This window comes from Hesperophylax consimilis, chromosome 13 (genome assembly GCF_061612785.1).
Source record: "Hesperophylax consimilis isolate HC1 chromosome 13, BYU_Hcon_1.0, whole genome shotgun sequence".
Lineage (NCBI taxonomy): Eukaryota > Metazoa > Arthropoda > Insecta > Trichoptera > Limnephilidae > Hesperophylax > Hesperophylax consimilis.
This window is the reverse complement of record NC_142848.1, coordinates 5482272-5498858: the sequence shown is the minus strand read 5'-3', so window position 1 is coordinate 5498858 and position 16587 is coordinate 5482272. Positions and strand designations below refer to the sequence as shown.

General features: G+C 34.8%; 1 protein-coding gene across 1 annotated transcript; it reads left to right on the top strand.

Annotated features, from left to right (window-relative positions):
- Positions 1 to 8052: 8052 nt before the first annotated feature.
- On the top strand, positions 8053 to 15413 carry LOC149418356 (uncharacterized). The gene is made up of 3 exons (XM_089639101.1): positions 8053 to 8134; positions 9218 to 10019; positions 15284 to 15413. Exons 1-3 carry the CDS (start codon positions 8053 to 8055, stop codon positions 15411 to 15413), a joined length of 1014 nt encoding a protein of 337 aa, XP_089495227.1.
- The last annotated feature ends 1174 nt before the right edge of the window (positions 15414 to 16587 follow it).

Genomic DNA, 16587 nt, shown 5'->3' with positions numbered 1-16587 from the left:
GATTAGAATGGTTTGTTGAAAATCACAGTATTATCCCTCCTAATCAATACGGCTTTCGGAAAAAGAAATCTACTATGGATAATTTAAGTTTGTTAACAACAGATATCCGTATTTCTCAATCCCTTAACTCTTGTACATTGGCCACATTTCTAGATCTTTCTTCAGCTTACGACGATGTATTAATTGATGTTTTGAAGGAAAAATTAATTAAAATAAAAATCCCTATAAAATTAGTTCAATTTATTATCAACTTGCTAACAGACAGATCCATTATTATCCACTCTTCCTCAAACATATTGAAGCGCAAACTTTGGAAAGGGCTACCCCAGGGGTCTGTAATCAGTCCATTATTATTTAATATTTATATTAGTGATTTAGACATTGTAATCCCTTTGTCTATTAAGCGACTTTATTTTGCGGACGATTTTCTCATATATTTATCTCACAAAAATTTATCACATGCTGCGAAGGAATTAAATTTGGCCTTACATAATATTAAAGTTTGGATGTTGACAAATGGAATGAATTTAGCTACCTCTAAAACCAAGGTAGTGGCTTTTACTCGCAAAAGAAAACTGCCTCACTTTACAGTCTCTTTTGATAATTTCCCCCTTCAAATCGTTAAGCAAATAAAATTTCTTGGCTTGCTTTTGGACCATAAGCTTTCCTGGCTCCCGCATATTCAGAACGTTTCTGCTAAGTGTGAAAAGGGGCTTAATATGATGCGAGCTGTTTCCAGAGTATGGTGGGGATCCCATCCTACTACTCTTAAACTAATGTATAATTCCCTCGTTCGAAGTCACTTGGATTATGGCACATTTCTTTTCGACCCACTTCCTAAATATCTGGATAAGAAACTTGAAAGAATCCAATCAAAAGGGCTCAGAATGATTATTGGGGCAATGCAATCTGCTCCAATTAATGCTCTTCAGATAGAATGTGTAGATCCTCCCTTATTTTTGAGAAGACAATACCTCGCGGATAGATATATCTTCAAAGCGTTATCTTTATCGCGTCACTCATTGGAACAGAGTCTCGATCGTTTGTTCAGTATTTTGAATAACAGAAGGAGGGTAATAGATAGAGATCGGTTCCCTCTCTTATTAAAAAGTTTTCTATCATTTAGATCTCTGTCTTCTAACCTTCAAAATCTACAAGATGATCCAATCCTTCCTATTTACAGTACCCCGTTTAATGCTATTAATTTTATCCCAAACGTAATAATTTCTGACTTCCGGACGAACATTTTATCATCAGCTAATAACTTTAAAAATGTTGAAGAACATTTTAAAAACTTTATATTTTCAAAGTTTCCTGGATTTTCCCTCATATACACAGATGGTTCCAAATCCGACCACAAAGAATGTGGCGCATCGGTATATATTCCTGAATTCAATGTTAATCTGTCTTATAAATTGCCTAAAGAAATTTCCATATTTACTGCAGAATGCTTCGCAATTGAACAAGCTTTAATTCAAATCCAACTCCTCAATATTCGTCGAGCCTTACTGTGTACTGACTCTCTAAGTGCAGTATTAAAAATTTCCTCTTATATCGTTCGAAGTCCAGAAGACTATGTTATTTGTAATATTAAAAACATCCTCGATTCTTTAAACGAATCTATGTTTGAGACAATACTGGTTTGGGTGCCTGGCCATCTAGGAATTGAGGGTAACGAGCAAGCTGATTCTCTCGCTAAACTTGGAACTGTATCTGGTTCTATTCCTTTAGATTTTAAAATTCCTGTCTCTGACGTCTTCTCTATTCTTAAATCCAACATGTCTCGTTCCTGGGAAGAAAATTGGACAGTCACGAAAACTCAAACTGGATCTTTCTATGCTGGAATACAAAATCATATTCCAAGTAAACCCTGGTTCCACGGAATAAAAAAGTCCAAAAGATTTATTTCCTGTATCTCGAGAATGAGAATTGGCCACTGCTCTATAGCAACTCATTTGTTTAAAATTCGGGTACTCGAAAGTTCATTATGCCAGTGTGGTGTGGAGGATGAGACTCTTGACCATGTCTTCTTCAATTGTAAAAACCATTCTTCTTTCAAGGGCATGTATCGATTGCTTATTAAAATCACCCACCAGTCTCCCCTTAGTATTCCATATTTGCTGTCTCTCAACAACTCTCGCGTATATTCTATTCTTTATAAGTTTATAGATTTGAATGACTTTAATATATGATATGTCCAGTCCCCTTATAGATAATTCACATCAGTTTAACCATATATCTTAACCCAATCGGCACAAAGCACTCTCTTTAGGGTGAATTGCCTAATACAAAAAAAAAAAAAAAAAAAAAATTTGATTATACTTGAACCGTTATTTGGGCGTTTGATGTTTTATGCAAACTGTTTGTTTTTTTGGTATACTGCCATGTAATATAACCGGTGAGGAAAATTTGTTTTGTGTGTAGTGTCGATCGTAAGGTTTTGTTTGCCGCGTTTATTGTGTATGTTGTAAATACTTTTCATTACTATGCGTATTTTTGTGAAGACTGAACTAATAGATGTAGGTAGCAGAACTAATACACCTAGCTAATTGTATATATTGTGCATGAAGCGGTTGATATTGAGATTATCTTCACTGTATCACAGATATCGTCTAGTAACATTGTACCACCCCATGCCAAGAACGTTCTCGGTGAGACAGGCTAGGACTTGGAACACAAACTCGGAGGATCGAAAGGAGGTTGAATTTTAGTCGTCAGGTATACATGGCAACCTAATAAGCCAATATTGAAACATAGGATGGCAGGAATAAAGGAACTTATTGGTTCCCCCAGATTCGCGCTTCGGTCTTTCTTCACCACATCGCTACAGGACCTACTCACCTACACCCGGTTTTGCACGGACTATAATTATGGACTCCTTTCGATCACCTCAGCGCCCTGGCCCCGGCTATCATTTTTGGCTAGCGCTGACCTCATGCGCCTAGACCCTGCGACCACTTCGCCGGTATGCGCCTCAGTCCCGCAGCATTGTCACCGGCCTGCATCTCCCGCTCATCTGCCAACCAGGTCCATCGCACCTTCGGCTACTTCATTCACACTGGAGTACCCGGAAGACTACACGTCTTCATCAGTGCTGAATACATCCACGAGTCCGGTCTCCACCAACGCGGTGACTCACTGACCACCGCCTCGACCACTTCATCGCCGTCTACACCTGGTGTCATCCTCATCGGTCGCAGTCATCTCCCAACTGTGCAATTATACTGACTCGCAATAAACGCTGTGACACAACAACAACATCATCTTTCATTGTCTCACTACCAGATCCCCACACATCTTTTTGCCACGTTTTGGTTCTTCCTGGTTCATTTTGTCTCTTTTTGCCTCTTCTTGTCTCTTCGTGTCTCTCCTTATCCTTTCTTTTCTATGCTTGTCTTTTCTTGGCTCTTCTTGAATCTTCTTACTTTTTACACCGCTTCTCGTCTCTTCTAGTCTCTTTTAGTCTCTTCTTAGTTCTTATTGCATCTTCTCGCACCCTTTTAGCCCGTTTTGTCTCTTTTTGTTTAGTCTTACGTGTACTGTTCATAAAATAGTATTAAATAAATTATTAATCATACAACACGCCTTGTCTTCTAGATACAATAGGAAGAATAAATTAGGTGTAATAATGCTAAATGATTAAATAATAACAAAAATTCCGAGATAGCAGTGCTAGCTGAATTTCATTTTTACAGCGTCATTATAGGTCTAAAACAACCTGGTTACAAACGTACGAGTATCTCCCAAGTATTTTATTTTCATTTCAGTTTAATTCTTGCCTTCACCGTAATTCTCAGACGACAAAAATACGACTCCCGGGAGATTTGCCTTGGGAATCCTTGTTGCTCGGAAATTATTATACTTATAAAGCTGGGCTCATCATGCGTAGTGCAAGGGGCTTTCACCGACAGATAGTAAATGTATGTCTGCGTTAATTCATCACTTGAAAATACACATAATATGTATCAATTCGGAAGAGAAATACCTGTATATGTGTATGGAATGATGGTACTAACGATTTAGATTGAAACAGTGGTTTTAATAAATAAGTCACCAACAGAAATAAAATAAATATACCTTAGTGAGACAAATTGTTTTTTTTCAACTAAATTGTTCGATATACAGAGTAAGGCCATCTCCCAATTCACGTTCGTTTCGATATATTGTTTTTGTGTCAACTATTGAAGAAAGGGTGAGCTCACGTAGATGCGACGCAAAAAACGTGATGGATATTTTCAGTGTTTCTGCTGTAATTTCATGATAACTTGGAAGAAGTTGTAAGAAGAATTTGGAAGATTTTTTTCAAAAGATATAATTTTATAATTTCCTATGGGTGAATCTGAGTGCGCTTGTGCAAAGTGCGATATTTATGAGAAATGCACACCAGTTATACATAAAAGGGTTGGTGGGTTGTGTGTAGGTGATTTCTTTGTTGTTTTTGAATATCTTCCACCCTGAACTGTAGTTTATAGTAATTTTTACTACTTTTTAAGCTACTCTGTGAATTTAGTAAAGCAGTATCAGCAGGAACCTAAAAAAGATTTATTATAGACGGCTATATTAAATGGGTCATTTTCACAAACTATGAAGATAGTTGAAAATGTGTGGAAGATTAAAATTTATTTTTCTGAGTATAGTACTAAAAATAAGAAATTTACAATATTTTTATTGAAAATTATTGATTTTAACAACGATCTTATTTCACATTCCGAAACGGTTCCAACTGACTACAACGTCATTGCTACATATAAACGGCCAATATCTAAGACGACTGTCACAAACTTCACCCGGCATGAAGTTAAACGTGTTGTTTTGGCGCAGATCAAAAATGGCACATTTTTAATCATTATAGGAAATTTATTCGTCAACATAAAAATACCTTTGTTTTCGCAATTTGTTCCAGACTAAAAGAACAGTGAAAATATCCTATGCACTTGTTATTTTCTTTGCAATATTTTCGTAAGTCATGTCACAACCAGTCTGTACAATTCTTTCTACTGACTCGTTTCTTTGCCTTGTACACTTCTCCACTGTTCTCGTTGGTAGAAGATTACGCTGTCAGCCCGCAAAGGGCAAACTGCGCCCTTTTATTAGAATCTCTCCTGCACTTCTTTGAAATCTCGTGTCGTATCATTTTTGATGTGGGGTGTACAAATAAACAAAATATATGTGGGGTGGTTCATGGATGGGGGGTGTTTCTTTTTATGGTGTGTCTTTGAATGGGTGGTTAAGTAAAGATAATGCTTGATTAAGGATTCAGAGGTTTATAAACCCTAAAATTAAAATAAATTATTTATTTAAATGCACGTGAAGAGGTAATCGCAGTGTCGCTCTTTGAAATAATTCATTTTAATAATTCTTTAGTTGCCAAATACTGGATGCCTTAGCCCCACTGACCCTAGCTAGCTGGGAGCAGTCGGGCTCTTGTTCCAAAATATTGTTTATTTCTAAATAGTAAAAAATAAGGTCGCTATCGGCATCTGTCTGTTTGTACGTTTAGTTTTTCTAAACTACTCGACAGATTTTGATAGAATTTTCACTATGATACATGCATATTATACGTATGGAAAGTTGAGAAAAGTCGATGTGTCGATCAAGTCGTAAAAAAATGTTTTTGGGTGCTTACATTGCTAACGCTGGCTTAACCTTATGAGATACATTAAAATAAGCGCTTTACAGAATTGTATATCTTTAAAAGGCCTACAGTAAAGTCGGCTATGACATATGTCTATCTCCTTAAAATAACCCCAAGCAACGCTGGGTACACATCAGCTAGTTTTCACTACAGAAGACAATATCTCTTGTTTTTCGTTTAATGCCATACGTAGTAATGCAAAATCATGTGTTTTTGGTTTGAAAATTTGTTCGCCTAGAAATGTTTCAGATGCTTTAATTAAATACTGCGAGTAGAATACATCTTGGCCTTTGAAATAATCGAGTAGTTTTTAGATAAATCTTTTTATAAGCCCAGAAAAAAATAATGTATAAGGCCTATGAAAACTGCTTTAAAGTTGAAAATCTCCTACTTACGAACACATTTTCGGTTATGATTTTATTGTATAATGTGGATAATTAAGTTATTTCTAAAACGATCGAAAAAAATTAAATATTTATGCCTGAACATCCACAAAATAAAATAAAAGGCACTTTTTGGCCATGTTTTTTTTTTGCAAAAATTAAAACATGCGGATGGTGTTAAGAGGGAATTTAAACCTTATCGCCATCTACGTAAGGGTTGTTATTGATAGCGACTCAATTTAAAATACTACGCGACGTAGTGCATCGCCTTAATTTCGTTTCAGTGTATTTATTATGTTTATGGAAAACTTTATATCAAATGTTCCTAAATTAATGAATTTGATTGTAAGTCCATGGGTAAATAAGTATTCCTGCGTAATGCGTAATATTATTCAGTGTAGAATTAAGTTTAGTGAACTATTATATTAGACAATCGATAAAGTAGGTACAGTTATATTGTTCAAATGCTTGACAGATGCTTAGGTGAATTAATAAAGTGACGAATGTTAGGTCTAGGTCCAGTGGAAATACTTTAGCGGTCCATTCATCTAAACATAGTATTTAAATGACTATTCTTTTCAAAAGCGGTGCTACATTTTTTTCGATCAGTATGAATATAATGTGTCGTCTTGTATTCAATATAATAATTTATTCCACAATGTATGCAGGGGTAGTGCAATGCAATACATTCCATATTTGAAATAATATACATAATTAGCGCAAGAAAAATAATAATAATACATAGGTGATTTCGATAGGCACAAAAAAGCGGAATTGAAGTGAAAAAAGATAAAATATAAACACAAAAATGTGTGTAAGCAGCCGTTTATGGAGGATATTTGCACATCATCTGTCATTAAAAGTGTACCACCTACATGTAAAAGCCCTCTGGGCGTTAAATAAATACATAAATAAATAAAAGTGAAAACGCCTTGACAGCATACCTGCTCTAACGGATATTACTCTTCTTTGCCTTTCCATATCCTCGATGTCTTTCAGGTCGTCTGTGATAATATGTCCAGGTATTTGACGCTAGGACTAACATCTATTTTCCTTCCATCTAGCCATACTGAAGGTGTTAGTATGTTTTCTTTTTTGCATTTGAAAACCATAACTATTGATTTGGACGTATTATATACAAGGTTATTGTTGAAATGATAACAACAATATAAGACTAGTGCTGCCATCTATGTATTTAATATGTAAACTTATATAAAAAAAATGACAGTCTATTCTCCATCTTTGATCAAACAGCGTTTCATTACAGGTTATGGGCCGTTCGCTTATAAATCTTCGCGATTTTGTTGTTATTTTGTTTGACCAGTATAAAAAACACGATTACAAAACGCGATTGAACTGTGTCGTGACGGATTGTTATAATAAAAGTGTACAACTTTAGTATATCGCAGTTTAAAAATGTCGGCGAACTATCTTGTCAACGTACCCAAGCTAACGGGACGTGATAATTACGACATATGGTGTTTTGCGGCACATAATTTTTTAATCCTCGAAGGCATGAAGCATTGTGTGCAGCCAGAAGTCGGGATTGAAATAAAACCTGCAGATGATGCAAAAACCAAAGCAAAATTGATTATGACAATCGACTCGTCTTTATATGTTCACGTAAAAGATGCTACATCCAGTAAAGAGTTATGGGATAAATTAAAAAAATTATTCGACGACAACGGATTTTCACGGAGAATAAGTTTGCTGAGAAATTTAATTTCGATTCGCCGAGAGAATTGCAGTTCGATGACGTCTTATGTGACGCAGATTATCGAAACAGCACAGAAGCTTTCAGGAACGGGATTCGAAATTAATGACACATGGACAGCATCATTGCTACTCGCTGGTTTGCCAGATCGTTTCTCGCCGATGGTTATGGCATTAGAACATTCAGGAATTCCTATAACGACAGACTCCATAAAAACAAAATTGTTAGATATGGATTCAGCAAGTCATGACGGGAGTGAAGTTAGCGGAGCTTTAGCAATTCGTTCAACTTCAAAGTACAAAGAAAAAAATAATACGAATATGTCTATGGCCAGCAAAAGTTATGTTGGCAGCACTGGCTTGTCAAAGTCAAACGTCAACAAGCATATAAAGTGCTACAGATGTAAACAAATCGGGCATTACAAGAACCAGTGTACAAATACAGAAAATAACTTGTCAAATCAGATAAATAAGGATCGAAAGCAGTATAATGCGTTTAGCGCAGTGTTTCTGAGTGGAAATTTTAACAAAGACGATTGGTATATCGACTCGGGCGCGAGTGTACATCTGACAGCAAATGAAAGTTGGATTATAAATGCGCAGTATGAACAAGAAAAAATAATTGTTGTCGCAAACAGTGAAAAGGTGTCAGTATTGTGTTCTGGCGATGTAAAAATCATGACTAAAACAGATAATCATGAGTATGACATCATGGTGAAAAACGTATATTGTGTACCAAGTCTAACAACGAATTTATTATCTGTTAGCCAACTGATTATGAAAGGCAACCGTGTATCTTTCACTGGAAATGGTTGTTCAGTTTATAATAAAAATAACGAGTTGGTTGCTACGGCAGTGTTGGTCAATGGAGTATATAAAGTGAATTTGTTAAAACAAGACTGTTTAGCAGCATCAGTTGTGTCAGGAATGACTTGGCATCGAAGGTTAGGACACATAAACAAAGATTATTTGAATCAGATGGAAAAAGCTGTGCATGGTATGTCACTTGATAAAAAAGTTGACATAAGCAAATCTTCATGCACAACATGTTGTGAAGGCAAACAATGCCGGTTACCTTTTAAGAGCAGTGGCCAACGAAGCATTAATCTCCTAGATATTGTGCACACAGACATATGTGGGCCTATGGAGAATGTGTCTATGGGCGGCTCGAGATACTTCTTGTTATTTGTTGATGATCATAGTAGGATGACATTTGTTTATTTCTTAAAACACAAAAATCAGGCTTTGAAGTATTTCAAGATTTTTAAAGCTCAGGTGGAAAATCAAACAAAAAAAACAATCAAAGTATTAAGGAGTGACAACGGACTGGAGTATTGCAATAAAGAATTTGATGATTTCCTGAATAGTGCCGGTGTGATTCATCAGAAAAGCAACCCTTACACCCCACAACAGAATGGATTGTGTGAACGATTTAATCGCACAATAGTTGAAAAAGCAAGATGTCTACTTTTTGATGCAAACTTAGGCAAAGAGTTCTGGGGTGAGGCCACCAATACGGCAGTGTACCTGCAGAATCGGATTGTGGCAGCGGCATTGGAAAATAAAACTCCATATGAGTTGTGGACTGGCTCCAAACCGGATATAAGTCATATCAGAGTTTTCGGTAGCACTGTGATGGTCCATGTAGCTAAAGAAAAGCGAAAGAAGTGGGATAAGAAAACAACCAAATGTATTCTCATAGGATATCCAGATAATATAAAAGGATATAGGGTCTTCAATCCAGAAACAAGGAATGTAACGACTAGTAGAGATGTGATCATCATTGAAAAGGAATCAAAATCTGAAAATTTAATGGAAGTGCAAGGTCAGAATATTGATTCAGTGGGGGATAGTAAGGAACTTGATGATACAGAACAATGTGGTCAGAATGTTGATTCAGTGGGGGATAGTAAGGAACTTGATGATACAGAACAATGTGAAATTGAACCTGTGCCTAGTCAAGAACACTCAAGTTTCATGGACAGTTTTATAGATAATGATGAAACATATGTTCCCAGTGATTATGAAGATGCAGACAGTGAGAAAGAAAGCCCGCAGTGCCGACCTAACCGGGAGAGGAAGATTCCAGAGAGGTATGGGTTATCAAATCTGTGCGTTGACAGTGAGACATATGATAATGCGGCTGGTTTGTCTCTGCATGACGCTTTAAATGGACCAGAAAAAGAACAGTGGGAGTTGGCTATAACAGAAGAGTTGCAGTGTTTCAAAGACAATGATGCGTGGGAGTTAAGTGATGCTCCAAAAGATGGAAGAGTTGTACAGTGCAAGTGGGTGCTTCGTAAAAAGTATGATAGTGAAAATAAAGTCCGCTTTCGTGCACGTTTAGTGGCAAAAGGTTTTTCACAAGTTGAAGGTGTGGACTTTACAGAAACATTTTCTCCCGTAGTGAGACATACTACATTAAGATTACTTTTTGCATTGTCAGTACAACTAAATTTGAAAACAACACATCTTGATGTAACAACGGCTTTCTTGAATGGTACACTTAAGGAAACTGTTTACATGAAAATACCAAAAGGTTTTTCTGAAAAAACACAAAATGGTCAAGTACTTAAATTAAAAAAGGCCATTTACGGGCTTAAACAATCATCAAGAGCTTGGTATAAAAAAGTAGATGAATGTTTGTTAAGCATAGGTTATATTAGATCTAAAATAGAACCATGTATGTATACAAAAATGAAAGATCAGTTTAAAACTATTGTCGCATTGTTTGTAGATGACTTTTTTGTTTTTTCAAATGATACTAATGAAACTAAGCATTTAAAGGATGTCTTAACAAGTCATTTCAAAATAAAAGATTTAGGAGAAATAAAGAAATGTCTGGGTGTTAACATAACTGTTAACAAATCTAAGCAAACAATAATATTAAGTCAGAAAGATTATATTGATCAGCTGTTGCATAAGTTTAATATGAGCCAAAGTAAACCTGCACAGACTCCAATGGAAACAAAGTTAAATGTGTCAAAAAATGAACATTGTGTTGGTAATTTTCCATATCAACAAATAATTGGATGTCTTATGTATTTAGCGGTTCTAACCAGACCGGACATTGCATATACGGTTGGTTTTTTAAGCCAATTTAATAATTGTTATTCCAAAGAACATTGTTCTTATGTAAAAAGGTTATTGAGATACCTAAAATGTACTAAAGATTATGGTTTAAAGTATTCCGCTAGTGGAAGCTCAATATTAAAAGGGTTTGTAGATGCTGATTGGGGCGGAAACATTATAGATAGGAGGTCATACACTGGAATTTGTTTTACTTTATCCGGTTGTGTTATATCTTGGGAAACAAAAAAACAGAATACTGTTGCACTATCTAGTAGTGAGGCTGAATATATGGCCATCACCGAAGCCTGCAAAGAAGCAATTTATTTGAGAAATTTACAATATGAAATAACTCAAAAAATGTATACTATTGATATTTTCAATGACAATCAGAGTGCGCAAAAGTTAACAGCAAATCCAGTTTTTCATAAGCGCACCAAACATATTGATATTAAATATCATTTTTGTAGAGAATGTGTAGCAAATAATATTGTAAATGTTAAGTATTTGCCAACAGCTGAAATGCCTGCTGATTTGTTCACCAAAAGTTTGGGTTCCACAAAACATTATGAATTTTTGGATAAACTAGGTGTGCAAATTGTTTAATTTAATTGTATTTATATTGTTAGTTATAGTGGGGGTGTTGAAATGATAACAACAATATAAGACTAGTGCTGCCATCTATGTATTTAATATGTAAACTTATATAAAAAAAATGACAGTCTATTCTCCATCTTTGATCAAACAGCGTTTCATTACAGTTATGATTTTTTCCAAAATCTTCACATATTTGGAGTAGTTTCATTAGTGGGCTTAGTGACGGTGCTAGAAGAACCATATTATCTGCATAATTAATATTCTTTACAAATAGTCCTTGAACATAGCAACCTATTTTAGTGTCGTGACATTGCGATAATTGTATAATGTCATAGGATAGATATCATAATGTCATAGGATAGATATCATAATTTTTCAAGTTTACTAACGTTCAATATGTCAATTTATTTTTTTAGAAAGCAACGATCCTGACATTTTTTAAATACTTTCAGCTTCTCAAATCCTACAATTAAAATATCCCTTGATATTTCACGGCTCTTTTTTTTTCTTTAGTTTTGTAATAAAAAAAAAAGAAAGTCAAATTTATTTATTATTTTTTTGATAAATTAATGTTTTTAAGACAAGATTTTATTTATGCATAGCACAAAGGATAATAATTATTTTTATAAGCAATAATTGTTCGCCTGAAACACTCATCCACATTGAAAAAATCTCCTGATAAAAAATAAATGTCGCCAACGGGACATAAAATAAATAAATGTCCCGTTGGCGACATTTATTTTTTATCAGGAGATTTTTTCAATGTGGATGAGTGTTTCAGGCGAACAATTATTGCTTATAAAAATAATTGTTATCAAATTTATTTCCTGTTTGAAGTGTCGATATTAATTTGCTGTCGCAATTGTATAACTTTTATTTGTATTTTATTTCCTGTGTAGATTATGAAGTTATTTTGCAGAACCTTAAATAAATCACAAAGTTTCATGTAGCCAGTGACGTGCAGAAGAAAAAGAGACACAATTTTGTCCCCTCAGGACAGTGATACACAACCATTGATTGGTTTACGACTAACCGGAAAAAAAACTGGTTATAATTTATTTGTAAAAGATATTTGGAATCTTCATTACGCTTATCGCAATTCACGGCACTTGTAACGGGAAAAATATCGACACAACCTCAAGATAAAAATGGCGGGGTTAAAAAAAAGTTTTTTTACAACGATATTTTCATAAACGTAAAAACATACATATTACTACCAATTACAAAAAATAGGCCTTTAAATAAGCAGAAGAAGGCACATCATGATTTTGTCAATAAAAGAGTAATTAAGTAAGAAGTTGAAAAAATATACAAGAGTCTAAAGTTGTGAAATATATGTCCCAAAATGTGTACGAAGATTTTGCTAGCGATAAGTGTTTTTTTTAAGAGTCAAAACTGCTCCCCGCCGTCTGGAGCCAGTGAGACTATGGCATCCCAAGTTAGGGTATGGGTAGATTAGGGAGGAAGGTGGCAATGTACCTGACTATTCAGATTTGGTCACCAAATACGGCCAAAGCCATTTCAAGCAACGTTTCAATTCTGATTGGTAGTCTTAGACCAGGGCGATACTGGGGATATCTTCCACTCCAGAATGTGCCGTAAGTATACTATACATTATTTTACATGAATAAATTGTGAAAGACCACAAATTCGTCAAATAAAATTTACTTGCGTACGCCGGGATTTGAACAAGCGACCTTCGAATTGCTAGTCGAGAGCCTTACCCCTCGACCACGGAGGCCGAGTAGTAGTAAAATTATATCATAAATGTAGTAAATAAATTATAACAGTAAATTGTATCATAAATGTAAGTATCGCAGAAAATCTATTTGTGTGTCTCACTAAAAACTCACGAAATTACCTTAATCATCTTGAATTGTAATGTTTTCTGTTTAATTGAACTTATTTTTCTTCAGTTTATTCCTCATCACGATCTGTGCAGTTTTCGCGCATCCACCAGTTTGTCAAAATACCACATGTTTGACCACATTTATTTGGTCAACAATCGGAAAATGTCATAAATTGATAGTTAAAAAAAGTACTTTGGCAAGAGCGAGTTGTAATGATAGACAATGATGAAGTAAAATTCCAGCTGAGAGCTAATGTTTTTGACAATCTATCGTCACGGTAAAGTTTGTGAAGATCTTGTATTCAGGTTTCTCCTTACACGAAGATGACAAGGATCTAGTCCTAGCGTATTTTGTGTTTCAAAGCCAGTTTCTAAAGACTTACCCTTCAAGGAAAGTTCGCACGCCGCTGCCTTAAGCTCTCGGAGGAAATTAATTACGTCCCCTCATTGTCAAATGTTGGAAAGAACAAAATCCCATAAATAGTTTAGTAATTCTTAAGCAGTAAATCATGAATCCTCCATAAATAACAACAATATTTTAAGAACTTCGTTATTATGTAAGAAAACCTCTGATATGCTTAACGATATTTTTTGTTTAGTTTTTAACAACTTATCGCTGAGTAGGATTTGATTTACTGATATACGTTATATTTGCGAAGAAAAAAATGTTTCGGAAAATTTACATACATAACTTATTGCTGTGTTATTAGTGCAAGGAAGTAGAAACAATTCTTTCTTCTGAAGTTGCTTAACTTACATAATCTATTGCGATGTAAAGACAAAAGAAAAACATTTTTTATCGTTTTCGGACAGAAAAATGTTTTTATGTGTCCTAAATTTTATATAAATAGATTAAGAAGCCTTTTTTGTGAAATATTGAGACAAATGAATGTGATAAAAAAATCTATGGGCTTCCGCTCATAACTTTTATCTAAAACAAGGGGTAAGTCCTTGCAATGAAACGTCTTCAGGACCAAAAAGTCGCACATCAAATAAATTCTTATTTCACGGGAAATTGACACTGCCTCCCTACATTATTTGTGATTTCCGATTTATTTTAATTTTAAAAGCGTTAGATAAAATGCGAGGATTACTTAATTACCAAAATGTTTGTAATTTGAATAAAATTATTAACGTTAGAGGTTTATTACATTTTGGTAGTACGGGTTGTATCGTTATCTAGTCTAGCTTTAAATATTTTACTTATCAAAATTACACAAAGACGAAATTAAACGTCGAGAGAATTAAACATACTTAAATTGTGCATATTGGAATAACAAAAGACAAAAAATCATTTTTTTATAATTTTGAATTTTAGCCCCTAACTCATAAATATTACGCAGCGCGTAAGGTTAGAACACTTGGTTTAGACGGTCTTAAACCAGGCTCAAGGCCGGCTTCACCACACCAGCGTTAAACCGGCGTGTAAGAACCTAATTATTAAGACGGTTAATTTTGAAGAGTGTGCTAAATAAATTTCATTAGAAAGAAACAGTTAGGAGAGGTTAAGTTAAGTTTTTTTGACGTGTGTAATTACAATAGGTGTAATTTAATCATTTGTAATTCTCTCAGTGTGTAATTTCGACTTTGCATAAATCATTTCAGTGGAATTCTAGCTGTGAAATGTTGGTACATAAAATTCACGCTTTTTTAATTGTAATGTCACGTAGCCTTGATAATACCATGTATTGTTGCAGCTTAGTAGAAATTAAGACATTTTTATTATAGTATCAATATAAATGCGAGATACGGCATCTTTACTTGGTATTATTTCAAAATCACATAATTGAACGTAAAAAAGCTACTTTACGCAAACTGCCTGATATATGGCAATAATTAATTTTGGCTTATGACAGTCCATGTTTCCTCATTTTATTACTGTAAACAACCCTGCAGTGTTTACAATGGTACACCTTATTAACTCTGCAACTTCTATAAAACTAAAATATTTTTACTACTGTGAGTACCCTGCAGTATTGATAATGATATACCTTATTAACTCTGAAAACTTATAAAAAATAAAAAATATTTTTCCAGAAAGCCTTCGTTACGTTCTGTCACTTATCCCTTGATAGGCGTGCACAAGGGCGCTACGGGCGGTGGCGCTCAGGGCGTGCGCTCAGAGCGAAGGGCGCACTCAAAAGCTCCCCGAGGTCCGCTGCAATAGGCGGACTTCAGCGAGTTAGATAACCGTTCCCCTAAAACTAAAACAACAACAAAATAACGAAGGGGATTGTGACCACGTGGTTAAAACCATCAATGGTTGACACGTGATTTTTATTTTAGATTATTTGATTTGTATGTAGTGAGATTGAAGGTAGCAGTGAGGGGAAAGAGCTAGTGAATATGAAGGTGATGGAGTACCTGGCTATTTAGATAGTCATCAAACACGGCCAAATCCATTTGAAGCAACGTTTCAATTCTGAATGGTGGTCTTACACCAGGGCAATACTCAGGGTATCTTCCACTTTGAAACTTGCCTCAAAAACTGAATATTATTTTAAATGAATAAATTGTGAAATAACACAAACTCATTACTAAAAAATTACATTTTATACCCGCGACCTTCTGGTCATTTTATTATTATATCCCAACAATGTGGTATTATACATTAAATTATACCGGTAGAGGGTGTATTTACTGTATATTTTTTACAATGAAATTAAATTAAAATAACAATTAATAAACAACTTTAACACCCGGTTTATTTTTATTTTAAAAAAATACAATCATTCGTGTCATGCTTTAACGTTGTGAAAATGAAAATTATTAATCTTAACCCAAATCCAAATTAAAATAAATAATGTACGTCATTATTCTCCGGTGGTACAAAACATGGTCACTTCATTTATAACACTCCGGGGACTCTGATAAGAACATTATAGGCTCTGCCACATGTACACTTCGGAGCGGCAGTACCACGCACCGCTCCAGGCCATCGCACAGAAAAGTAAAGTTCCAAAGTAAGATGATGGTTTACAGCGCAGTCCGTTGTTAGACTTTTCTGCGCGGCGGCCTGGAGCGACGTGTGGTACATAATACTAAGCGCACTAATCGCGTAACATTGAGCCACCTTATAAAAAAGCTTTTTTTCATAAAACCACGTCTTTTTAACAGTGAATTGTTGATTATGACACTTTGACATGAATGCAGTACTTATCGGTATATTTGATTTTCAAAGCTCCAAGCTAAAGTCAACTCTTCTGCTATAAAAGTTAAAGCCGTTGTAAATCAACACCTTTTAATATGTGGATTGTGAATAGTTTTTTTCATTATATTAGTAAAAAAATTTCACATCGCAGTTTAATATATTTCTTTTCATTTGAAAATATATTTTTATT